This window comes from Odontesthes bonariensis, chromosome 18 (assembly GCF_027942865.1).
Source record: "Odontesthes bonariensis isolate fOdoBon6 chromosome 18, fOdoBon6.hap1, whole genome shotgun sequence".
Taxonomy (NCBI): Eukaryota; Metazoa; Chordata; class Actinopteri; order Atheriniformes; family Atherinopsidae; genus Odontesthes; species Odontesthes bonariensis.
Window position 1 is genome coordinate 308,027 of NC_134523.1, and position 24,589 is coordinate 332,615.

Here is a 24,589-nt window from a genome sequence, read left to right on the forward strand (position 1 = left end):
CAGAAAGGTGTTGAACAGATGTTCAAACAGATGTTTAAAGGAAATCCATCGTTATAAACAGCAGAAATAAACTTTATTCTAAAACAGCTCAAAGCAAAGTTAAAAATGAAGAATTTAAACCGTTAAATCAGACAGAAAAATGTTGAATTATTTTACCGTTTTAAGGATTATACTGTTTATATCTTCTTATGTTAGAATTGATTTGATATTGGACCGACTCGGTCCAGCTTCATCTGTATTAATCTGTTATTTAAGTAATAAACCATCAGTGGGTCGTTGGTTCTGTGTCAGGTGAAGACTGAAGACGGTTGTTTAAATGTTGTTACTCTGCTGCAGAGGAGGAGAAATGTTCAGTAATAGTGACTTTTTAACAATTTGACATAATTTTCTGAGGACTGAGATACCAAAATAATCCTTTCCTGGCTCTCTTGGGGCAAGAGAGAGAAGAGCTTCCCTGTTGCGGTCCATTAAATCTGTGGGTAAACATTTACAAACCTGGAGCCTAAACTGAGGGCAAAGAGCCCGATGGAGCCTCACAGAGCTCCATCTCTTTCCCCACTAAACGGGCTGAGAAACACAGCCGGAGGAAGTTCAACCGTTCCATAAGAAGCATCAATCGCTGTCTGATCTCAGCTCAGTTTCCCACAGAAACTTTGACCCCCTCACTTCCTGTTCCCACCCGTTAAAGATGCGCCGTTTGGGTTCGTTATCAGGCCCCTCTCTGAGGAACCAGCTGACCCTGGAACATCCCATAGTTCTGCTTCTATAGGCCCAGCCTGCTGGGGCAGCTCCCATGATGCACCTCTCCATGTACATGTGACATCATTGTTGTCATTAACTCATGTTTCTCTCTCTCAGCAGGTGTCTCTGGCCTGGTGTTACGCTGCTTGTTGTCCCCTCTCTCCTGTCCTCTCAGCCCCAGTTGGGCCAGGCAGATGGTTCCTGGTTCTGGTTCTGATGCTTTCTTCCTGGTTCTGGTTCTGATGGTTTCTTCCTGACATTTGTTGTTATTTGAAGCTTCATACATAAAAGTGAGCCGATACTCAGAATAATCTCAGTCTACAGAGGGAATATATTGTTTCACAGATTTTGTGTGGAGTCAAACAGGAAGTGCACATCTGTGTCCTGGTTTTGGGTCCGATCCATTCCAGCTGTGGTGTTCACAGTCACCGCAGTAACCAGGTTTCTGATCCTGTGACGCTCACACAGCTGGAGCAGGTGTTTACATACCACAGCATCCTGGTTTCCATCGGGACTCGGGCTGAACGAGAAGAACTCCTGCCGGGACGTCCCGTTGATCGGATTCTGGACGCAACGTTCAGCCGAGCAACAGAAAACGAGTTTTCCTCTGACACACGGAACACTTCAGACATTCCTCTGAGTTTTCCCCTGAAAGTGAATCAGGTTAGGAGTTTAATGAGCACCCCGAAGACGTGCGCAGCCTTTAAAAAGTGACGGAAGGACCACAGAAATGCCCCGAATTAAAGAAAATTTATTGAAAATTAAAAGACAGTAAAGTTCAAAGCTTGACAGTAAAAAAGTTTCAGATCAAACAGAAACGAGTCTGTTGGGTACATGCAGAGCGGGACGAAGCAGCACAGTGAGATTCAGACCGGTTCTACCCTCAGGTTCTGCTTCTGACTGGGTTTACATTTATTTAGCTCCAACTCCCTACGAGTGTTAGCTTCTCGTTCAAACTATTTTCTTTATTCTATTTAAACACATTTTTTTTTAAACTAAACTAAAACAGACATGAGGCAGAAAACTGAAAAATAATCGGAGCCGGTTCGGTGCCGATCGTTTTAAACTGAGAACAGAGACTCTCACACACACACACACACACACACACACACACACAGGTGAGGTGGTACTGTATGAGCAGGTGACACACATGGGACTGACGCTCATGTCGGATCGTGGCTGCTGATTGGTCCCATGGAGCGCGGTGTGACTCAGACGCTTTAACAACAGAAGAAGAAACAACATGACCAGATGCCTCCAGCACGCCCCCCAGGTGCACGCCCACCAGGTGCAGGCCCCCCAGGTGCAGGCCCCCCAGGTGCAGGCCCCCCAGGTGCAGGCCCCCCAGGTGCACACCCGCAGGTGCACACCCGCAGGTGCACGCCCCCCACGTGCACGTCCCTTCTCCTCTAAGGCACAGGTGCTTTCGCTCCGGGTTCCGCAGCGCAGACGTACCTTTGAACTGGTCGTTTCTCCTTAAAAAGACATAAAACATAAAACATGGCCGCCCGTCCTCCCCGCTTCCCCCCGCCCGGAGGACATTTTAACCGTTAAACGATGAGATGACGTAGAAGGTGGAGACGGAGACGTGAACCCTTCCTCGCCGGCGGGCTCACTGCTTGGGGGCGGAGACGTCCGCGGCGCTCTTGGCTTCTTTATGCTCCACCTCCAGGCCGTCGTCCCCCAGCTCGCCCTCCTCGCCACCCTGGAACATGTCGTGGGTCCACTTCGGGCTGCTGCCCCCCCGCCGGAACATGAAGCGTCCGCGGCGAGCCGGGAACGAGCCCCGGCCTCGGCCCCGGCTGTCGACCCAGGTTTTCTCTCCGTCGCGGTCGTCGTGCTGCGGGAGGAAAACGAGCCGAAGCCAAACATTAAAGACGTTTAAACTGACGTTCAGTTCACCGATTTTCTGTTTTTATGTGGATAAAATGAGAGAAAAACATGAAAAACATCAGAAGAATGGAACAGCTTGTGTTCATGAACTCAGAAAAGGATAAAAAAACATCAGTGATGTCACCACGTACAGATCAGGGGATTCACTCACTCCCTTCAGAAACTTTGGGTCAGTTAAAGGCTGTGTTCCAAACTGCATACTTCTCCTACTAACTTTTTGAGTTAGTATGCGAGTTTGAGTAAAGTTTAAGTATGTAGTATGCAGTATGTAGTATGCGGTATGCGGTATGCAGTATGCTGTATGTAGTATACAGTATGTAGTATGTAGTATGCAGTATGCAGTATGTAGTATGCAGTATGTAGTATGTAGTATGCAGCATGTAGTATGCAGCATGTAGTATGTAGTATGCAGTATGTAGTATGCAGTATGTAGTATGCAGCATGTAGTATGCAGCATGTAGTATGTAGTATGCAGTATGTAGTATGCAGTATGTAGTATGCAGTATGCAGTATGCAGTATGCAGCATGTAGTATGCAGCATGTAGTATGTAGTATGCAGTATGCAGTATGCAGTATGTAGTATGCAGCATGTAGTATGCAGCATGTAGTATGTAGTATGCAGTATGTAGTATGCAGTATGTAGTATGCAGTATGTAGTATGCAGCATGTAGATGTAGTATGTAGTATGCAGTATGCAGTATGTAGTATGCAGCATGTAGTATGCAGCATGTAGTATGTAGTATGCAGTATGTAGTATGCAGTATGTAGTATGCAGTATGCAGCATGTAGTATGCAGTATGTAATATGCAGTATGTAGTATGCAGCATGTAGTATGTAGTATGTAGTATGCAGTATGTAGTATGTAGTATGTAGTATGCAGTATGTAGTATGTAGTATGCAGTATGTAGTATGCAGTATGCAGCATGTAGTATGCAGCATGTAGTATGCAGCATGTAGTATGTAGTATGTAGTATGCAGTATGTAGTATGTAGTATGCAGTATGTAGTATGCAGTATGCAGCATGTAGTATGCAGTATGTAATATGCAGTATGTAGTATGCAGTATGTAGTATGCAGTATGTAGTATGCAGTATGTAGTATGCAGTATGCAGCATGTAGTATGCAGTATGTAGTATGCAGTATGCAGCATGTAATATGTAGTATGCAGCATGTAGTATGTAGCATGTAGTATGCAGTATGTAGTATGCAGTATGCAGCATGCAGTATGTAGTTTGTAGTATGTAGTATGTAGCATGCAGCATGTAGTATGTAGTATGCAGTATGTAGTATGCAGTATGTAGTATGTAGTATGCACTGTGCAGTATGTAGTTTGTAGTATGTAGTATGCAGTATGCAGCATGCAGTATGTAGTATGTAGTATGCAGTATGTAGTATGCAGTATGTAGTATGTAGTATGCACTGTGCAGTATGTAGTTTGTAGTATGTAGTATGCAGTATGCAGCATGCAGTATGTAGTATGTAGTATGCAGTATGTAGTTTGTAGTATGCAGTATGCAGCATGCAGTATGTAGCATGTAGTATGCAGTATGTAATATGTAGTATGCAGCATGTAGTATGCAGTATGTAGTATGCAGCATGTAGTATGTAGTATGCAGCATGTAAAATGTAGTATGCAGTATGTAGTATGTAGCATGTAGTATGTAGTATGTAGTATGCAGCATGTAGTATGTAGTATGCAGCATGTAGTATGTAGTATGCAGCATGTAGTATGTAGTATGTAGCATGTAGTATGTAGTATGCAGTATGCAGTATGTAGTATGTAATATGCAGTATGTAGTATGCAGTATGTAGTATGCAGTATGTAGTATGCAGCATGTAGTATGCAGCATGTAGTATGCAGTATGCAGTATGTAGTATGCAGTATGTAGTATGTAGTATGCAGTATGTAGTATGCAGCATGTAGTATGTAGTATGCAGCATGTAGTATGTAGTATGTAGTATGCGGCATGTAGTATGTAGTATGCGGTATGTAGTATGCGGTATGTAGTATGCGGTATGTAGTATGCAGTATGCAGCATGTAATATGTAGTATGCAGCATGTAGTATGTAGCATGTAGTATGCAGTATGTAGTATGCAGTATGCAGTATGCAGCATGCAGTATGTAGTTTGTAGTATGTAGTATGTAGCATGCAGCATGTAGTATGTAGTATGCAGTATGTAGTATGCAGTATGCAGTATGTAGTATGTAGTATGCACTGTGCAGTATGTAGTTTGTAGTATGTAGTATGCAGTATGCAGTATGCAGCATGCAGTATGTAGTATGTAGTATGCAGTATGTAGCATGTAGTATGCAGTATGTAGTATGCAGTATGTAGTTTGTAGTATGCAGTATGTAGTATGTAGTATGCAGCATGCAGTATGTAGCATGTAGTTTGCAGTATGTAATATGTAGTATGCAGCATGTAGTATGCAGTATGTAGTATGCAGCATGTAGTATGTAGTATGCAGCATGTAAAATGTAGTATGCAGTATGTAGTATGCAGTATGTAGTATGCAGTATGTAGTATGTAGCATGTAGTATGTAGTATGCAGTATGTAGTATGCAGTATGTAGTATGCAGCATGTAGTATGTAGTATGCAGCATGTAGTATGTAGTATGCAGTATGTAGCATGTAGTATGTAGTATGCAGCATGTAGTATGTAGTATGTAGTATGCAGCATGTAGTATGTAGTATGCAGTATGTAGCATGTAGTATGTAGTATGCAGTATGCAGTATGTAGTATGCAGCATGTAGTATGCAGTATGCAGTATGTAGTATGCAGTATGTAGTATGCAGCATGTAGTATGCAGCATGTAGTATGTAGTATGCAGCATGTAGTATGTAGTATGCAGCATGTAGTATGTAGTATGTAGCATGTAGTATGTAGTATGTAGTATGCAGCATGTAGTATGTAGTATGTAGTATGCAGCATGTAGTATGTAGTATGCAGTATGTAGCATGTAGTATGCAGCATGTAGTATGCAGTATGCAGTATGTAGTATGCAGTATGTAGTATGCAGTATGTAGTATGCAGCATGTAGTATGTAGTATGCAGTATGCAGCATGTAGTATGTAGTATGTAGTATGCAGCATGTAGTATGTAGTATGCGGTATGTAGTATGTAGTATGCAGTATGTAGTATGTAGTATGCAGCATGTAGTATGTAGTATGCAGTATGTAGCATGTAGTATGTAGTATGCAGTATGTAGTATGCGGTATGTAGTATGTAGTATGCAGTATGTAGTATGTAGTATGCAATATGCAGTATGTAGTATGCAGTATGTAGTATGCGGTATGTAGTATGTAGTATGCAGTATGTAGTATGTAGTATGCAATATGCAGTATGTAGTATGCAGTATGTAGTATGTAGTATGCAGTATGTAGTATGCGGTATGTAGTATGTAGTATGCAGTATGTAGTATGTGGTATGCAGTATGCAGTATGTAGTATGCAGTATGTAATATGCAGTATGCAGTATGCAGTATGTAGTATGTAGTATGCAGTATGTAGTATGTAGTATGCAGTATGCAGTATGTAGTATGCAATATGCAGTATGCAGTATGTAGTATGCAATATGCAGTATGCAGTATGTAGTATGCAGTATGCAGTATGTAGTATGCAGTATGCAGTATGTAGTATGCAGTATGCGGTTTCGAACACAGCCACAGTATTTTTCTTGTTCACAGTTTCACTTTATGTGTCTCTAAGCAGAAACATTGAAATGAACTCTGACCTCACGTCGCCACCTGCTGGGACTCACCAGGTAGTACTTCCTGCTCTTGGGGGTGTACTCGGGGTCCCACTCCTCCTCGGGGGGGCGCACCGCAGGGTTTATATTGGGAGGGTTTCCGTTGCTGTTTCCAGGGTAATTCCCTCTGTTCCAGCCTCTTCCTCGGACTCTGGGGAACTGAAACCAAAAGCAGACGAGGACTTTCAGCCCGGAGACAAACTTCTGCATCAACATGCTCCAAAGCCAGAGTGGGACAGGACACGGGGACAGGGGGGCGTGTCCCCTGACTGCCGCCTTACCTCCATATAAAGCACGGAATAAGTGACATCATCCACATTACGGCCGTTAAACGCCGTGAGGACAGAGAACCAGAAGGTCAGAGCAGCGATTCAAACACAAGCAGCAGAGGAGACGCACACACAGGAACTTACGAATCCTCGGCCTCGTCCTCTTTCTGCGACGTGACCCTCGTAATCTCGGGGGGCGCGCTCCCCGGTGCCGCTGTAGTCCCGCGGCGGGTAGCGCGGGTGGCCGTAGCCCTCCTCCGGATGCTCCGCCCCCTCCCCCGGGTACTCTTTGCCTCTGAAGGGCGGAGGATACGGGGACGGAGAGGAGGAGGAGGAGGAGGAGGATGGAGAGCGGTCCCGTTTCTTCTTACCCTTCCTGTGGGGGAAAAAGGAGGCGTCATAAAAAGGCGCTTTGCTTCTTCTTCTCCTCCACAAACAGTTCTACGTGTTTTTGTCTTTTTCTAATCGGACCTAAAGGTCAGAAGAAGAGACAGAAGCAGCTTCTTTGAGTTGTGAACCTGCGGGAGTTCTGTTCAGAACTCCCGCAGGCTCAGAACTCCCGCAGGCTCAGAACTCCCGCAGGCTCAGAACTCCCGCAGGCTCAGAACTCCCGCAGGTTCTGAACTCCCGCAGGTTCTGAACTCCTGCAGGCTCTGAACTCCCGCAGGCTCAGAACTCCTGCAGGTTCTGAACTCCCGCAGGTTCTGAACTCCCGCAGGTTCTGAACTCCTGCAGGCTCTGAACTCCCGCAGGCTCTGAACTCCCGCAGGCTCAGAACTCCTGCAGGCTCAGCCCGTTCTTCTTCACGGCTTCCGTGCAACAGGCTGAACTGGGCAGCGGGACTGGTGGACCTACTTTGACTTCTTGTGGTGCTTCCCAGATTTCTCAGAGGACCTCTCCCGGCTGGGCCCCCGGGAGCCCCCCGGGCTCTTGCCTCCTTCACGTTTGAAGTCGCGCTCCTTCCCAGCGAACCTCTTACGCCTTTCTATATCCAGGCGGAGGTCCATGACGTCACCTTTGAACTTTTTGGTGGGATCCTGCAGAGAAGCGCAGAGGTTAGGACGGCCGGGCCGGCGGCAGAGCGCCGCACATGAAACATGTCCAGAGTACAGATGTGTTTACAGATGTGTTTACAGATGTGTTTACAGATGCTCACTGCCGTCAGTAGCTACAGAAATATGATCAATAAGCACTAAAGAAGACTATGTGTAGCAGAACTTGTGTGTCTGGGGTGTGTGTGGAAGCATGCATGCAGCTCTTTAACATAAACTGACGCTGACAGTTTTGTGGCTTGATGGTTTTCTTGTCAGGAAAAATACTTACAAGGTAACGGCAATGATAAGCGTCCCTTGAGAGGCTTGGACTCTTGGATCTTAATTCACTTCCTTTAAGCCTTTTGCTCGGGTTCGTACATACCCAATCAATAACCATATCTCATAGGCTGGGGGGGGCTTGCTCGGCACTTACAAAACACATTTGGGCTCTTTTGATTTAGAAATATTGCATCCTTTGAAAGAAAAGCACAAAGCTGAACACTGCCGCTCGGGATTGTCTCAGATTCCAAAATACGTCAAATTTCAAAAGTGCTCGTCACCTTGTAGCTCGTCTCCTCCAAATCCTCAAACAGGTGAGAGTGCCTCTTAAAGGCACTGGGGGAAACATCGATTCTCCTGCGGGACGAGCAGAAGGTCAGCGGGTGAGAAACAGTCGGGGAAGGCGTGTCTGAGGCGGGCGGCGGCTCACCTGTGGATTTCTGGGCTCTTCCTTGGCTTCATCATTTCTGCCTCTGCAGCTTTTCTTTGGTACATGGCAAACCGCTCACTTAGAGTCATGTCTGAGGAGTGGAAGTGATGAGCTGCAAACACAAACAGGCGTTACTCCACACAGCGACTCACACTGCTGTACGGCATCAGCGCGGGGGCGGTAGGCAGCGGCGGCGGCGGCGGGGGGGCCGCGGTCCGGCGGCCGGCACGCGGGCGGCGTGGACCTCACTCTACCTTTGATGTAGTGCACGATGGAGACGATGTGCTGAGCGAACAGCTCCGACGGGCTGCGCCGCAGCTGCGCCGTCTGAATGTGCTGGAAAATGGAGCGAAACTCGGGGTCTTTCCTGGAGGAGTTGAGCAGGTCGCGAGGCGTGGGCCGATCTTTGGCCAGAGAGGGGCTGAGAGAGCAGAGTGTCGGTGAAGATTAACATTAAAAACACTCCTTTAGCTAACAGTTAAAGGAGTGTTGATGAAGGAAACATTAAAAATGCACATTTAACCGATGAAGGAAACATTTAAACATTAAAAACGCTCCTTTAGCTGAACTAAATAATATTTTATTATAATAATAAATAATAATAATATTATAATAATATTTTATTGCGCATTAACGCAGGTTTTATTATTGTAAAAGTCTGTTGAATGCATTACATTCACACAGTAGTAATAACATAAAGATAAACCAGCAGGTAACATCACCGCTACAGGTGTCACGCTAACGGAGCTAACCGGCGCTACTTCCTGTTTTACTGGTTTCAACATAAAAGGACGTATTTAAAAATAAAAAAATAAAAATAAAAAAGTTGAATTGTCTTCTCAGCGTAGTAGTTCCAGTCTAAAATATCACTTAAAGGCAAAACACACAACTGATAGCAGCAAGTCATTCAAGGAAACAGACAGTGGAGCGAGGCTTCTACATAAAAACTACAGAAAGATGCTGATGTTAAAAGTGTGTTTGCACAACAAATGTTATGGCACTTTCATTCATATGGCAGCACATTTAAAATAAAGCTAAATGCTAAAAGCTATACGCTACTTTTGGATTCATTTTTGGATTCTGCGTACAAATGCGATTAATCATGATTAATCAGGGAAATCATGTGATTTGCAGAGCTCTTAGATCCAAGGACTCAGGTCAGCTGGTCCAGTCCAGAGTCCAGACTAAACATGGAGAAGCAGCATTTAGCTGTTATGCTGCAAACAAGTGGAACAAACTGCCAGTGGAGATTAAACTTTCACCCAATGGAGACATTTTTAAATCCAGGTTAAACACATTTCTGTTCTCATGTGTCTATGCATGAAATCTGCACGCTATCTTTGAACTTATCTGGACTGTTGCTTGTTTTTAAATAAATTTAAATGATTTTATTTGTTTCTTTTTATATTCTTTTGTGTATTTTAATGCTTCTTCCACTCCCTGCTGCAATGCTTTTATTTTATGTGAAGCACTTTGAATTGTTCTGTACATGAAATGTGCTACAAATAAATTTAATTTAATTTGATTAATTAGATTAAACATTTTAATCGTTGCCCGGCCCTAAATAAAAACTAAAGTTTTTAAACCTAAAGAACTCTTTAAGGATGCCACATGAACAGGGAACACGTACCCGGGGATTTCATCTAAAGAACTGATTTTGAGCTCGAAGTCTTCCCGGGAGGCAGAGAGATGGCGGGCGGCGGGGGACGGCTCGCGGGGGGGGAACGCCCCGGGAAACAGCGGCCGCTCCTTCTCTTTGGAGGTGGAGGGCGGCGACGCGCTCCTCCGGGCCTTCTCCTTCTCCTTCTTCTTCTTGGCCTTCTCCTCCTTCTTGGAGGAGTGCTTGCGGCTGCGGTACAGCTCCTCCTCCATGTGCTCCTCGGGCTCCTCCTCCTCGGCGTCCCGGCGGCTCTTATCTTTGGCGGACGGGTACATCGTGGAGTAGCCCGGCTCGTCGTCCCACTTCCCGAAAATGTCCCGCGCCGTCAGGTTGTGTTTCACCTCCGCGTCCTCCTCCATCGCCCGCTCCTTCAGCCCCTGAGACTTGAGGAACTCCTCCTCGCCGTCGTCGAAGAAAGGCAGGGCCTTGTCGTCCTTGGGCTCGCAGTACGCCGCAGAGGCGGCGCCGAACAGCTCGGCCGACTTGGGGCCTTTCTCCAGTTCTCGATCGGCTGACGGCCGCTCCTTCTCCCGACCGTTCTCCTTCTCAGCCGCCTGCTTTTTGCTTTTGTTCTCAGCCAGGAACCTGAAACAGAGAACAGGGTGAGCCCCAAGGAGAACATCGTAAAACCCTCGGCCTTCTGGCACCACCCGGAAGTAAAGGAAACACCAACTGGAGCTGGTATGGAAGCCCGTTTCCGCCACTTAATAAAAAAAAATTTAGAAATACTATCTCATAATTATGAGATACCAGGTCAAAATTATGAGATAGTATCTCTCATAATTATCTCAAAATGTATGTACAAAATTTTATTGAAAAGAAAACTGGACATTTTCGGTACATTTGCACGAAAAGGACATTTTTCTTTACTTTGAAAATAACCAAATGGAAAAGGATTAAATTTTTTTTGTACAACTTGTTTTATTTTTTTTAGGTAAATTTCATATCCACAAAAGGAAATGGACTGACAGCAAACAAAATTTTACACTTTTTTTTGAAAGAACTATATCAGAACTATATTTCTCCTCAAATTGATTGATTTTTTTCAAAATTTTATTTATTTATTATTATTATTAGTTAGTAGAAGTATTTTTTATTAGAATTGGTATTACTATTGTTGTTGTTAATATACAATCATTGTAAGTATTAATAATTTTTTTGAGCTACTTGACTAATTTGAATTTCCCCCATTGAGGGGATGTATAAAGGATTTTTCTATTCAATTCAATTCATTATTATTTATATAGCGCCAAATACAACAAATGTCATCTCAAGGCACTTAGATAATAAAGTCCAATTCAAGCCAATTGGAATTCAATTAATTGAAATCATAATTATTCATAAAATAATCCAGAATAATACAATTCTATTTCTATTTTATTCTTCTATATCAATACAGCACCGACATCAATGGTTTAGAAATGCCTAAGGCTTTAAAAACAAACTTTATTGTTTTTAAATAATGTTTTTCTCTACAGATGTTTCTATATGTTTCTTTGTACATTTATACTTATATATATATATATATATATATGTATTTTTTTTTTCCTTCCCCTGGCTAAACAGTTTTGTTATGTGTATAATTGTTAATAAAGTTAGGAAGGAAGTGGACGTACTTTTTGAAGGCGGCAGAGATCACCGTCTTGTCTCCGGCTTTGGGCTCTTCCTTTGAGAAGAACCCGAAGCCGCTGAAGGAGGCGGTCTGTCCGGACTTTGTGGGACTCTTGGCCGGCGGGGTCGGTGAGCCGACGGTTTTCCACAGCGGGCCGCCGCCCTCCATGTTGGACCCTTGGCTCTCGGGCCCGGGGGGACTGTCCTCCTTGTTGGGCTCCGGGCTGGCCGCTTTGGGACTGGCGTCGTAGTCGATCCATTTGCCTCCGGACGCCTTCTCGATGACGCTGCCGTCCGCCGCCAGGCCCGGTTTCTCCACCTGGCTCTCCGCCGCCTGCTTGTCCTTGACCTCCTTGGAGCCGGGCCGGCCCTTGCTGCCGCGGTGGCGTGGGGACGAGGACCGGGAATGGGACCGGGACGAGTCGCTCGAGTGCTTGGAGCGCCGGGACCTCCCCGAAGACGAGCGCTCGGAGTAGCGCGAGCGGCTGCGGCTGCCCGAGCGCTTCTTGGGCGTGCGGGAGCGTGAGCGCCCCCTCCTGGGACTGTGCTGCTCCTGGTGGCGGTCGTGCCAGCCTCCGCCGCCGCCGCCCTGCCAGTTGGACTTGTAGCCGTAGCCGCCGCCTCGGTTCTGGTAGTGGCCGCGGTTGTAGTAGCCTCGGCTCCGGCCGCGGTAGTGGTACGGCCTGCGGTAGCCCCGGTTGTAGCCTCGGAAGCCCCCTCTGTTGCTCTGATAGTCCCGAGAAGGGTAGTTTCTGTAGGATGGAGAGTGGGACCGAGAGCGGGACCGAGACCTGGAACTGAGAGGAAGAGGAAGAGGTCAAACAGTCCGGTTCAGGTTCAGTTTGTCTCTAGCAGACGTCAGAATCAGAACATAAAAGGAGAGCTTCAGGCTCCCGACCCTCCGGCTGAAAATAAGACGACGAAGGAGGCCAAACTCTACAAAAACTGGAGCAGATCTGTGTCTGCAGCAGCTGTTTGCTTCGTGCTGCGTTTAGGGACCGTCCAGAGAAGCTGAGACTCTGGAGTCATCGTTTAAGGTGGAGCTGAACAGAGACTCCAGATAAAGCTGCGCTTCACCAGCCAGGTGGTTCCTGTCCTCCAAAGACAGGTGAGCATGAAACCGAGGACAAAGATCTGTAAACGGAGCCAGAAACTCAGGCTGCTGAGCCTCTGACGCTCCGAGTCTGACAAAGTGTTCAACAGCAGCAGCAGAAACTGGGCCTTTACTGGGTCTGACTATGGAGAACCGAACCGGTTCCACCAGCAGCAGAAACTGGAAGGACTTAAAAGACAAAACTGGTTTTCTTTATAAAGAATAAATGGATAGAATCCATCCTTATGGAAACGGCCCCGCAGCCCACGTGTGCTGATCAGTTCTATTCAGTTCTGGGCAGATGTGGGCAGATGTGGGCAGATGTGGGCAGCTTCAGGCTTTACATTCACACGTCTGTGCGACCGATCAGAACTGATAAACTGGATCCAGATCATGTGTGCACATGTTTAGTGTAGCTATCAGCTGGTCCGCGCACGTGTGACGGGTACAAACAGCCCGAGGTCTTTTAGCTCTAAATGGATCAATAAAGTGGGTGAATGTAAACAGCTCGAACCGTGTTTCTGCTCTGAGGCGCTGGAAGAAATAAAGCTGAAATAAAGCCGAAATGAAGATGAAATAAAGCCAAAATAAAGCAGAAATAAAGCCGAAATAAAGCAGAAATGAAGCTGAAATAAAGCTGAAATGAAGATGAAATAAAGCAGAAATAAAGCCGAAATAAAGCTGAAATAAAGATTAAATAAAGCTCTGACGGATCGAGGCTGTTAGAGGGCGACACCTCCTCCTGCTGCTCCTTTGTCTCAGATAAACTTCCTCACTGCTCCGCTTCCCTTTGAGCCAGTTTAGGCACCAGAGAAAAGAACCCAGAGCAGACTGCTGCTGACAGGAGGAGCTGAAACTAATTATCAGATTCACTTCGGATGCAACAGACAGAACAGAATCAGAAATGATTTAAAGTCCTCAGTGAGCTGTCTGACCAGCAGGTGGCGTCCCAGGCACAGCCTTCGCTCCGGTGACCTTTCAGGCCAAACATTCCTGACTGTTTAGAATCCACAGGAGGCAAAAACAAAGTGTTTCCACTCATGCGTCTGCAGCGACCAGCCCACAGATCACAGATTACAGGTTACTGATTAACAGCGTCGGCCATCACCCTCCCATAAAACCTCCAACACAACGACCTCACAACGCCTCTGCGTTTAAGAGAGAGCATTCAGAGGCCGTTAGCTCCAACAGGCAGCGCGCCATCGAGCAAGCCGCCAACACAATCAGCTCGCCTCCACAGACGAGGAGGCGGCAACAAAGATTAGCTGCTCTCAACCTTCATTTCCTGCCGTCACAAATCCTTTGCATGCAGTGTTTGCATGCTCTCCAGGGACAGATCCTCCCCAACAGGCAGAGAGAGTGTTTAACCCTTCGTCTTCTTCAACAACACACTCAGTGGGGTCACATGGCCCTGAAAGGATCGGATTATTGGCTAAATTATAATCAGACTGAGTTATTAAGTACATGTAGACACCTTAATCTGACTAAGAACTGGATCGGATCGGATTATTGGCTAAATTACAATCAGACTGAGTTCTTAAGAGCATGTAGACACCTTAATCTGACTAAGAACTGGATCGGATCGGATTATTGGCTAAATTACAATCAGACTGAGTTATTAAGAGCATGTAGACACCTTAATAGTGTTGCACCGACACCAGTATCGGGCGGGGCCCTGATCGGCACTAAAATGGCGGTATCGGTGAGTACCAACAAATAGGGCAGCGACACCATTTCCGATACTTGTATGACACTTGAACGTCTCCCGACACTCGCTACACTGTGTTGTGATCACTGTGCAGCTATCGCTATTGGCCTGCTCCAGACCAATGAGAGCGGGCCAATAGCCGCTCTTAACCAATGCCGGGGCAGCTTTTTCTATGTGTGAGGAGCAAGACGTCTGGCGACACGGCGCTCTGTTAGCTGGGGAGGGTGCCGTTCGCAGTCATCTAGAGCTGCCGGCGACTGAAGACAGCTAGCCAGGGGGAGTTTGCAGCGCGAGTGTGAGGAGGGGAGGCTGGGTGCTTCCTGTAGTCAAAACAGGGTCCACGACAGAGAGTGCTGGGCCGCCATCGCTCCCTGTGCGGTCGTGACAGCGCACTACCAGCCGACAGCCAGTTACCGTCTCCCCGTCCAGCAAAGCCGTTACCCCGGGGAGTTGGACGGCGGCACAAGCTCAGACCCCGGGGGAGGGTCTCGCCAAGTGGGCGAGTTAAGTATTCCTCTCCTTTTAACTTCGTGTTTTAGTGTTTATGTATAGGTCGGCCTATTGTTATGTGGTATTGATTGGTGGGGTTGCGTGGGGAGGAGTGACGGGTCTGTGGTTAAACGGGCGCCATATGCTGCAGGTTAGCCGCATGTTTTGTGGAGTGTTGACTCTGTGTGCTGTGTTTAAAGCGTGCCTTAAAGCTAGTGAAGCTAGCCTGACTTGTAGTGGGTTTTCATTCCGTATGCTGTTAAGGGTTAGCCTGCGTGTGCGTGTGTCGCGACAAAGGAAGCCTGCATTCCCAATCCTTCTCTCTCTCCATTAGATCGGAGCCCCCCACCCCATGTGTTTTATGAACTTGTAAACTAATAAAGATTTTACATTTTACATCCAAGTAGTATGCAGCTCTTCATATATATATATATATATATATATTTTTTAAAACAGAGTGGTATCGGTATCGGGGCCAAAAAATGGTATCGGTGCAACACTACACCTTAATCTGACTAAGAACTGGATCGGATGGGATTCAGACCCCGAGATAACTGGGCTGAAAGTCACTCTAAACCTGCTTGTAGACGCTGAAGCACGTGGTGATTCAGACTTTGCGTTCTGCGCATGCTCCAGATGTTTTCCCGGGGTCGTGACCCGGAAGTCAAAGGAGACGATATTCCTGTTGTTGTCGCCGTCAGAAAGAAACAAACAACGCGATGGAGAATGCTCCGTTGGGCATCGAGTTTGTGCAACAAGCAGCTCATCACAGAGCAAATGTAGAGGGACGTAGCTTCATCTGGCTCTGCGTTCTCCATCTTTCTCCAACGCCTGAGTTTGTTGTTGTTGTTGGTGGTGAAGAGGTCAACAGGAAGTGGCTCTATTAGCAACAGCTGGAATGGGTACAGCGCCACCTATCATACCGGGGTATGACACGCTTTGTGCCTCTGATCCCATTCATTCACCGCCATATATCCAAGGAGAATTACCCTTGCTCAGCTCAGTCTGATTGTAATTTAGCCAATAATCTGATCCTTTCAGGGCCATGTGACCCCACTGAGTGAAGCTGCCCTCACAAAGCGTTCAGATCTGCCTGATACACATGGGAAATACAGCAAAGAACAGCAAACCTGATGGAGTAAAAACACATGAGTTCAACCTGAGTTCAACCTGAGTTCAACCTGAAAACAACATGAAACGCAGCATCACAAACTCAAACAGGACTCACCTGTAACGACGTTTCCTGGATCTTGAGCGCGAGTGACTTCTAGACCGGGATCTGGAGTAGGACCTGGACCTGGACCTTGATCTGGAGCGGGGTCGAGATGGAGAACCCGGAGCCTTCGACATGTTTGCACTCAGGTCCGGTCGAATATTCGCGTCCTTAAAAACACGAGACAAAAGGCCGTCAGCGTTCAGAAATGTCCTCCTAAAGCAAACAGAGGCAGGAACCAAAGGTTGTTCTACTGAGCAAACACGCCATCAAAGTCAAGGGCTGTGTTCCAAACCGCCTACTTCTCCTACTAACTTTAACTTTTTTTAAGTTCCCGGATGCATACTAGATTCTCCTAAATGTTGGGTATGCATCATGAGGTTACTACTCATACTCAAACTACCCAAGATGCAACGTAATGTGATGTCGCCGATCGTCATTTCCTGTCAAAACGGCAGTTTCAAGCTAGCTACAACAAGGGTAGGTTCACTTCCTGTTCAGTTACTGATGATCTGTTCCCGGTTAGCATCACTGATGATCTGTTCCCGGTTAGCATCACTGATGATCTGTTCCCGGTTAGCATCACTGATGATCCGTTCCCGGTTAGCATCACTGATGATCCGTTCCCGGTTAGCATCACTGATGATCCGTTCCCGGTTAGCATCACTGATGATCCGTTCCCGGTTAGCATCACTGATGATCCGTTCCCGGTTAGCATCACTGATCTGTTCCCGGTTAGCATCACTGATCTGTTCCCGGTTAGCATCACTGATGATCCGTTCCCGGTTAGCATCACTGATGATCCGTTCCCGGTTAGCATCACTGATCTGTTCCCGGTTAGCATCACTGATCTGTTCCCGGTTAGCATCACTGATGATCCGTTCCCGGTTAGCATCACTGATGATCCGTTCCCGGTTAGCATCCCTGATGATCCATTCCCGGTTAGCATCACTGACGATCCGTTCCCGGTTAGCATCACTGACGATCCGTTCCCGGTTAGCATCACTGATGATCCGTTCCCGGTTAGCATCACTGATGATCTGTTCCTGTTAGCATCACTGATGATCTGTTCCGGTTAGCATCACTGATGATCCGTTCCCGGTTAGCATCACTGATGATCTGTTCCCGGTTAGCATCACTGATGATCTGTTCCTGTTAGCATCACTGATGATCTGTTCCGGTTAGCATCACTGATGATCCGTTCCCGGTTAGCATCACTGATGATCCGTTCCCGGTAAGCATCACTGATCTGTTCCCGGTTAGCATCACTGATGATCCGTTCCCGGTTAGCATCACTGATGATCCGTTCCCGGTTAACATCACTGATCTCTTCCTGGTTAGCATCACTGATGATCTCTTCCTGGTTAGCATCACTGATGATCCGTTCCCGGTTAGCATCACTGATCTGTTCCCGGTTAGCATCACTGATGATCCGTTCCCGGTTAGCATCACTGATGATCCGTTCCCGGTTAGCATCACTGATGATCCGTTCCCGGTTAACATCACTGATCTCTTCCTGGTTAGCATCACTGATGATCCGTTCCCGGTTAGCATCACTGATCTGTTCCCGGTTAGCATCACTGATGATCCGTTCCTGGTTAGCATCACTGATGATCCGTTCCCGGTTAGCATCACTGATCTGTTCCCGGTTAGCATCACTGATGATCCGTTCCCGGTTAGCATCACTGATGATCCGTTCCCGGTTAGCATCACTGATGATCCGTTCCCGGTTAGCATCACTGATGATCCGTTCCCGGTTAGCATCCCTGATGATCTGTTCCTGTTAGCATCACTGATGATCTGTTCCGGTTAGCATCACTGATGATCTGTTCCCGGTTAGCATCACTGATGATCTGTTCCTGTTAGCATCACTGATGATCTGTTCCGGTTAGCATCACTGATGATCCGTTCCCGGTTAGCATCACTGATGATCCGTTCCCGGTAAGCATCACTGATCTGTTCCCGGTTAGCATCACTGATGATCCGTTCCCGGTTAGCATCACTGATGATCCGTTCCCGGTTAACATCACTGATCTCTTCCTGGTTAGCATCACTGATGATCTCTTCCTGGTTAGCATCACTGATGATCCGTTCCCGGTTAGCATCACTGATCTGTTCCCGGTTAGCATCACTGATGATCCGTTCCCGGTTAGCATCACTGATGATCCGTTCCCGGTTAGCATCACTGATGATCCGTTCCCGGTTAACATCACTGATCTCTTCCTGGTTAGCATCACTGATGATCCGTTCCCGGTTAGCATCACTGATCTGTTCCCGGTTAGCATCACTGATGATCCGTTCCTGGTTAGCATCACTGATGATCCGTTCCCGGTTAGCATCACTGATCTGTTCCCGGTTAGCATCACTGATGATCCGTTCCCGGTTAGCATCACTGATGATCCGTTCCCGGTTAGCATCACTGATGATCCGTTCCCGGTTAGCATCACTGATGATCCGTTCCCGGTTAGCATCACTGATGATCCGTTCCCGGTTAACATCACTGATCTCTTCCTGGTTAGCATCACTGATGATCTCTTCCTGGTTAGCATCAGTTGTCATGGTGTTGGTTCGATTGGACGAAGTACGAATCCAGATTAAAATTAAATAAACTGCTTTAGTTGAACCATCTGAAAATTGTTCATTATTTCACTAAACAAAAAGAGCTTAAAGAAATCTACCTCCAACACTTTTGATAACACAAAGAGAGCAGGAATATGAGCAGCTTATTCATGGAGCTACTTCTGTATTTATTTATTTAGAGTCATTGTCCTGCAGCTGCTGGACACCAAAGGAGCTTTTCTTTGTCTAAATGACTTTAAATGAAACCACCAGGCATTGTTCCATTTCTATCAGCCTGAAGCGAGCAGCTGGTGCCGTGGAGCTCCAGCTTTCTGTCGTGGACAACTGTTGCTACGGGCCGAACAACAGGCACCCACCCAGGCTCCCTCTGCCAGCCCAAAACTGAAGCCGACGCCACTTCAGAGCTATTCGGACCCTCTGAGCCAATCCAAGTGACAGAGGGTCCTCACCGATCTTTCATCCTTCAGAAAAGCTCTGCGCCCGGTTCTCAGGTTTCTGAACCTCTGACGGAACATCCCAAACAGTCCCGAATAATCTGCGAAAGGCACGAAAGGCTTTCTGTCTGCTGTGGATACAAACAGTTTTAAGATGACTTTTATCCGACTTTTACGTCTTTTTCTGTTTTCTGTTCGTTGCTATAAAACTCTAAATCACAAATTTCCACTAAATATTCTTTCAAAAAACGTGTTTTTCTTTGCATTTAACCTTTGAAACTCACACGTTGCCTCAGTCTTCTGTCGTCATTCATTTATTTAAATGTCCACACTAACCTGGTGGAGGGTGGGATCCAGAGAAGGGTGGAGGTAAGTAAGGTGGAGGGAATATTGATAAAAACATCCCAACTGAGAGTTACAGTTAAAGAAAAGGACTGAACCCAACACCGAGGCTCAATCAGACCAGAGCAGAACTACAGACCGAGGTACAGAACTACAGACCGAGGTACAGAACAACAGACCGAGGTACAGAACTACAGACCGAGGTACAGAACAACAGACCGAGGTACAGAACTACAGACCGAGGTACAGAACTACAGATTGAGGTACAGAACTACAGACCGAGGTACAGAACTACAGACCGAGGTACAGAACTACAGACCGAGGTTTTTCTCTTTGGTGCCGGCTTATCTGGGTCCTCCTGCTCAGTGTGACGGTACAGGAGCACGGCCCGATCCCCCCGCAGAGCTCAGACATAAACTCAGACATAAACTCAGACATAAACTCAGACATAAACTCAGACATAAACAGACCTTCCCGGCCTTGACTCCTATCACAGATCACACAATGTGAGCTCTGACACTGAGCTGCTTTCAGCTTCTGGGTAAAGCTGGTTGGGATGTTTGCCAGATATCCAACTCTCATTCAGGTGCATCATTCCCCATGTGTGCACCTGGGGGGGGCAGATGGACGGAACACACCTGTCCCGGCCTGCTCCTGCTCTCTGTGCTCCAGAAAACCTCATGGAAACATCATGGAAGCAGCAACAAGTGTCCCACCTGCAGCCGCATTCACCCAGCACACCAACTGTTGCACCTCAGACACAAACTTAACCAATAAATCCGAACTGGCTTTAACTCGATCATTATCTTTAGCAAACACTCTTTTACTTTCCCGCTTTCAGGTGTCGTAAATCATTCTGTGTCAGTAAACCCGAAGAATCCCTTTGAAATAAATCATGACAGATTACATGTTCCAATGCGAGGCTTAACGCTGCAGCCGGAACTTGAGCCCAGTAAAAACCGATCACATGTATCGATAAAGCTCATTGTTTTCACGTTAATTACACGCTAACTACCTGTTTGCGTAGCTACGGAGGGGAACCGGGTTACCTCCTGTCGTCTGGTGGTGGGGCTCCGTCTGTAGGAGTAGATGTTCGGGGCAGCGGCTGAAGCTTGGAGGCCGAGCAACCTGCTTTCTGTCGCCTCCTTCCTGGTTCCTCTGCGCCGAAACCTGCGGATTTTAGCAGCCTAGCTAGTTAGCAGCCTTAGCTAGTTAGCAGCCTTGGCTAGTTAGCATCGGCTCCGATAACAGCCTGCTGGATAAAATCCGGCGCGCCGCGCCTTCACAGAGCCAGAGTGTTCCACGGCTGGGTCATGACACTTCAGACACACATCTTCCGACGCCCCAATGTAATGTTTAACCTGTACAAAAATAATACGTTTTAGACGCGGCGACGATAAACGCCTGCTAAAGATCAAGCTCTCGCTAACGAACGCTAACGGACGGTTCGTTTAAATCACGCGAGACTTTGTGTGAGACCAAGCGTGAACGTGAGGAGGCACCGAACAGCTCCAGTGGGACAGCGGGGAACCTATGGCGGGGACAGTCAGAAAGGTGTCAGCTGGGGTTGCCAAGTCCTTGAAAAAAAAAATAAGGGACACCTCATTGGCAGGAACGGCCGACCCGATTGCCTTCACCCTTCCTGGCGTGGTGATTTTTTTTTTTTTTGGCTCTTTTTTTGTAAGTGAAATGATTTTTTAACTATTTGACTCGAACCTGAATTGAATTAAATGCATATTTTTGAGTGATATAAACCCATGGAAAACAAATGTTTAACCAGAAATGTACTTTATTACAAAATAAACTGAATAAAATAAATATCTTTCTTAAACAGAAATCTGTCTTAAACTTAAAACTGTATAAATTATATAAAACAATAGATAGACAATAACAGACTTGTAAACTTGTAAACATATTTAAAAATAGAACTTATGAACTTAATGCACAACTCAACGCTACTTGATGAGCGGGATTCCGTATTGTCGTACTCCTTTATGAATGTGCTGTCAGCTCATTGGTCACAGAGCAGCAGAGGGCCAGGGAGCAGGTTTACCTTACATTTTCATATAAAGCGCCGTGTTATTCATTTATTCCACTGACATTTTATGGACTTTTTTTGATTCTCACGATAATACGGGACAAAGTGCGTCCCTTTTCAGCTCAATACATTTGAGCGTACATTTGTTTCTAAATACGGGATGATTCTGTTTTTGCAGGGACGGTTGGCAACCCTAGTGTCAGGGGTTATATTAGGTATTAAATCAGCAGGAAGCAGCAGATTTTTAGACAAACTGGAGCGTGTTGCATGGAAATAATCAGATTTGAGTTTGGTTTGAGTTTATTCAACCCCTTCAGACCTGCTTTTTGGCTGATCACTCCTCTCCAACATAAAAACAAAGTGCAAAAAACACATTTTTGATAACTCATGTTTTTAATAGTATTTTTTCATGTCCACTCCAATGGAGGCCACAACAAAAATGGGCGTAAAATGTTATAAAAACATAAGGAACATAATGCTGAGTTTTTCCACATAGTAACCAATCAGGTATGACCTAAACATCTGGAACTGGATGTTTGCATGGTTCTGAGTCTGTGCACAGTTTTTAACGTGCACGTGAACTTGATGGTGTGTCACAGCGTGGGCAGGGAACAGCAGTGAGGTCATCACCAGGAAAACCCGGAGCCTGCAAGAAGATACAGAAATGATGCAATCTGAACATGCATATGATCACAACAGATGTGTGACTGCAGATAAGATTACCTGGAAAATCTGTTTTTCCCTTAGTAAACTGTATGAAAATGAAAAACTTACAGGTATGTTGTTTCTTTATATACTGACACTAAACATGTGAGTGTTAGCTGAACCCGCCCAACTCCTATGAATTAATGATATGATATATATTCAAAATAACTTCAAATATTATCACTTGTAACTGTTACAATTATACTGAGAGCAAATTTATTTGGCCAGCACGAACATAAATTGATATTTTTGATTGAAAATGGGCCCTTACTCTTCCCTCTCTGCTCGTCTGGTCTGATGTCCGTCACTCTCTCAGAGCTCAATGTCATGAAATGATGGTGATTGGATAATCAGGATCCAGTCAGTAACATGCACTGCTGGCATCATTAAATTACAGAGTATTTATTGGTTTAGAGACAGAAATATGTCATGTCCGTTCCAGTGGACGCAGGGTCTGAAGGTGTTAAACTAACCGCGTGTTCCAGCTGTGTCCGATCTGCTGGCTGGGTCATGCTGCACCTGTCGAGGTGCCACGTATTGACGAGGAAAAAAGACCCCAACACTGGACCCCTGTCTGTTCCCTCATGTGATTCCCACTTTGATTTTTTTTTTAAAAGAGAGATGATTGAGAAGTTGCTTCTTTTTAAAAAATTGACTCACTTTCAGCTCCCCCCCTTTTTTTTTTAAATTTGTTTTAAAATCCATGTATTTTTTTAAATTATTATTGTTGTTATTTTCTATTTGTCTATTTATTTTAGAGTGTCTGGGCCACATGGGTGGTGGTATGTTTGATGTTTTGTATTAGGGTGATTTGTCTTGTTATTATCTGTCTATAGTTGAGACAGATATTTGTACATATATCTTGAGTCCTGTTATTTTGTTATTAATGGGATGTTTGTTGTTTGAATACAAAAATCAATAAAAACACTTTGATTAAAAAAAAAACCTACAGTACAACATCCATCCCTCTGGTTTCTAAACCTGCTGAATCCAACTCAGGGATTATTAACCCTTTGGCTGGGAGGAAGCCGGAGAGCATCCCTGAATAAATAAAGCCTTCAGTCATCACTAAACATGGAGAAGCAGCATTTAGCTGTTATGCTGCAAACAAGTGGAACAAACTGCCAGTGGAGATTAAACTTTCACCAAATGGAGACATTTTTAAATCCAGGTTAAAAACATTTCTGTTCTCATGTGTCTATGCATGAAATCTGCACGCTATCTTTGAACTTATCTGGACTGTTGCTGGTTTTTAAATTCATTTAAATGATTTTATTTGTTTCTCTTTATATTCTTTTATATATTTTAATGCTTCTTCCACTCCCTGCTGCAATGCTTTTATTTTATGTAAAGCACTTTGAATTGTTCTGTACATGAAATGTGCTATATAAATACATTTGATTTGATTTGATCACGCTCCCTTGTTTCTAATCTTCTCCTCCTGATGACAAACACCTCGGATCAAAGCAGGCCTTCAGCCCGGATTGTCACACCTCAGCTGGGACCGCTCATCCCTCGTCGACCTTCCACAGAGACATGCGAAGCCTTCCCGCTCTGCCAGCTTCCTCCGCAGCACAGGTGGACGGGCCGAGGTTAAAATTAACCCCTGACAAATACGAGCTGTTTATGGAGGACGGCTAAGCGGTGAGCTCATGAGATTCATGTCAAATAAAGTCCGACGACAGCAACTGATGAGAGCTCGCGTTACTCCTGGAGCTTCTGAGTCATTTCTCCAAAAAGGGATGTTTTCACGGCAGTGTTTCTGACTCTTTCCTTTCCATTTTACCTCCTTAAACTACAACAGCTCACTTTAAAGCTTCCTCTCTGTTCTCCTACATCTGATCTGAAGCTAAATCCTTCTGGAGCTGGGACAGACTCTAAAACTAGGTCTGGGCGAGTTAACTCGTTATTATCGCGTCAACTCGTTAATTATTTAAGGCCGATAAATATTTTATCGTGCAGTTTTTATTTATTTATTTAAATAATGGAAAGTTCAGAGAAACAGGAAGCAGGGGGCAGAGAGAGGGGGAACAACACGCAGTACAGGGCCGTCCAATGTGGAATTCAACCCACTACGCCACGGACCACCCCTGGTTTATTATTTTTTCTTATTATTGTAAAAGTCTGTCGCTCACAGGCTTTTATTCTGTAAAAGTCTGTTGCTCACAGGCTTTTATTTTGTAAAAGTCTGTTGCTCACAGGCTTTTATTCTGTAAAAGTCTGTTGCTCACAGGCTTTTATTTTGTAAAAGTCTGCTGCTGTCTGCTGTGGAACAGGAAAAGAAAGTAATCGGCGGATCCACCAAACATGGAGAAGGGTA

At 45.6% G+C, this 24,589-nt stretch overlaps 1 protein-coding gene across 4 annotated transcripts; it reads right to left on the reverse strand.

Moving 5' to 3' along the window:
• Positions 1 to 1,472: 1,472 nt before the first annotated feature.
• Positions 1,473 to 21,002, reverse strand: thrap3b (thyroid hormone receptor associated protein 3b). Of its 4 annotated transcripts, none has more exons than XM_075449186.1 (11): positions 20,576 to 21,002; positions 16,186 to 16,340; positions 11,673 to 12,464; positions 10,027 to 10,641; positions 8,651 to 8,817; positions 8,397 to 8,508; positions 8,248 to 8,323; positions 7,509 to 7,690; positions 6,798 to 7,029; positions 6,370 to 6,543; positions 1,473 to 2,581 (listed from the first exon to the last, which is right to left on the reverse strand). In XM_075449186.1, exons 2-11 carry the CDS (start codon positions 16,305 to 16,307, stop codon positions 2,354 to 2,356), a joined length of 2,700 nt encoding a protein of 899 aa, XP_075305301.1. In that variant the 5' UTR covers positions 16,308 to 16,340; positions 20,576 to 21,002; the 3' UTR covers positions 1,473 to 2,353. The 4 variants fall into 4 exon arrangements, with proteins under 4 accessions (XP_075305301.1, XP_075305303.1, XP_075305300.1 ...); XM_075449188.1 differs by having other exon boundaries at positions 8,651 to 8,763; positions 20,542 to 21,002; XM_075449185.1 differs by having other exon boundaries at positions 20,542 to 21,002.
• Positions 21,003 to 24,589: the final 3,587 nt, after the last annotated feature.

Excerpts from the sequence above, each read along its gene's own strand:
- thrap3b (XM_075449186.1), bottom strand. The coding sequence starts at position 16,307 with ATGTCGAAGGCTCCGGGTTCTCCATCTCGACCCCGCTCCAGATCAAGG. Across the intron at positions 8,509-8,650 it reads CATCGTGCACTACATCAAAG|CTCATCACTTCCACTCCTCA; the intron begins GTAGAGTGAGGT and ends TTGTGTTTGCAG. Across the intron at positions 8,324-8,396 it reads AAGAGCCCAGAAATCCACAG|GAGAATCGATGTTTCCCCCA; the intron begins GTGAGCCGCCGC and ends CTCGTCCCGCAG.